The sequence below is a fragment of the Lottia gigantea genome (genome assembly GCF_000327385.1).
Source record: "Lottia gigantea unplaced genomic scaffold LOTGIsca_16823, whole genome shotgun sequence".
Taxonomy (NCBI): Eukaryota; Metazoa; Mollusca; class Gastropoda; family Lottiidae; genus Lottia; species Lottia gigantea.
The window spans coordinates 105-1043 of record NW_008708107.1 but is presented as its reverse complement, the minus strand read 5'-3'; the positions used below and the strand labels follow the sequence as shown (position 1 = coordinate 1043).

The window sequence follows — 939 nt, the reverse complement described above, 5'->3', positions numbered from 1 at the left end:
TGTAAAACTGAAGGAAATAACAATTTCGGACATTAAAATCCATATCCATATCCAGACTAAAAAACAAAATAGGCATGCACAACTCCATATGTACCGTTGATAAAGAATCATCCTCGATATGAAAACAGATTCAAGTACATCCCGATTTATCTCAAAGAAACCTGGTTTGGTCGGATAATAACTAAACAGAAATAACAGTGATTCTGGGCCCTGTATTTCCAACTAAATATTTACCGTTCTCGCGACGATAACCAAATGTCCCAAGGACGTCTTCGATAATAACGAGGGATCGACGAATTACCGAATTTTGTAAACGAACATTATTAACATCTGAAATTTTTCGAATCTTATGTCTTTTCTTTAATATTATTCATCACATTTCGCTCATTGTATTACGGAAGCATATTAGGGCCATTCATTTTTTTTTTTTTAATTTTCAAGTTAGGATGTTGAATTTTCAAGTTAGTAACTTGAATTTTCAAGTTAGTATCTTGAATTTTCAAGCAAGTATGTTGAATTTTCAAGCTAGTATGTTGAATTTACAAGTTAGTATGTTGAATTTTCAAGTTAGTATGTTGAATTTTCAAGTTAGTATGTTGAATTTTCAAGTTAGTATGTTGAATTTTTAAGTTAGTATCTTGAATTTTCAAGCAAGTATGTTGAATTTTCAAGCTAGTATGTTGAATTTAGTAACTTGAATTTACAAGTTAGTATCTTGAATTTTCAAGTTAGTATGTTGAATTTACAAGTTAGTATGTTGAATTTTCAAGTTAGTATGTTGAATTTTCAAGTTAGTATGTTGAATTTTTAAGTTAGTATGTTGAATTTTCAAGCAAGTATGTTGAATTTTCAAGCTAGTATGTTGAATTTAGTAACTTGAATTTACAAGTTAGTATCTTGAATTTTCAAGTTAGTATGTTGAATTTACAAGTTAGTATC

The 939-nt window shown here is 28.8% G+C and overlaps 1 protein-coding gene across 1 annotated transcript; it reads left to right on the top strand.

Annotated features, from left to right (window-relative positions):
• Positions 1 to 434: 434 nt before the first annotated feature.
• Positions 435 to 629, top strand: LOTGIDRAFT_149030 (hypothetical protein; the record flags this gene model as incomplete). Its single annotated transcript, XM_009051470.1, has 1 exon — positions 435 to 629. A coding segment is annotated over one exon (195 nt), but the record flags the coding sequence as incomplete, so codon positions are not given.
• Positions 630 to 939: the final 310 nt, after the last annotated feature.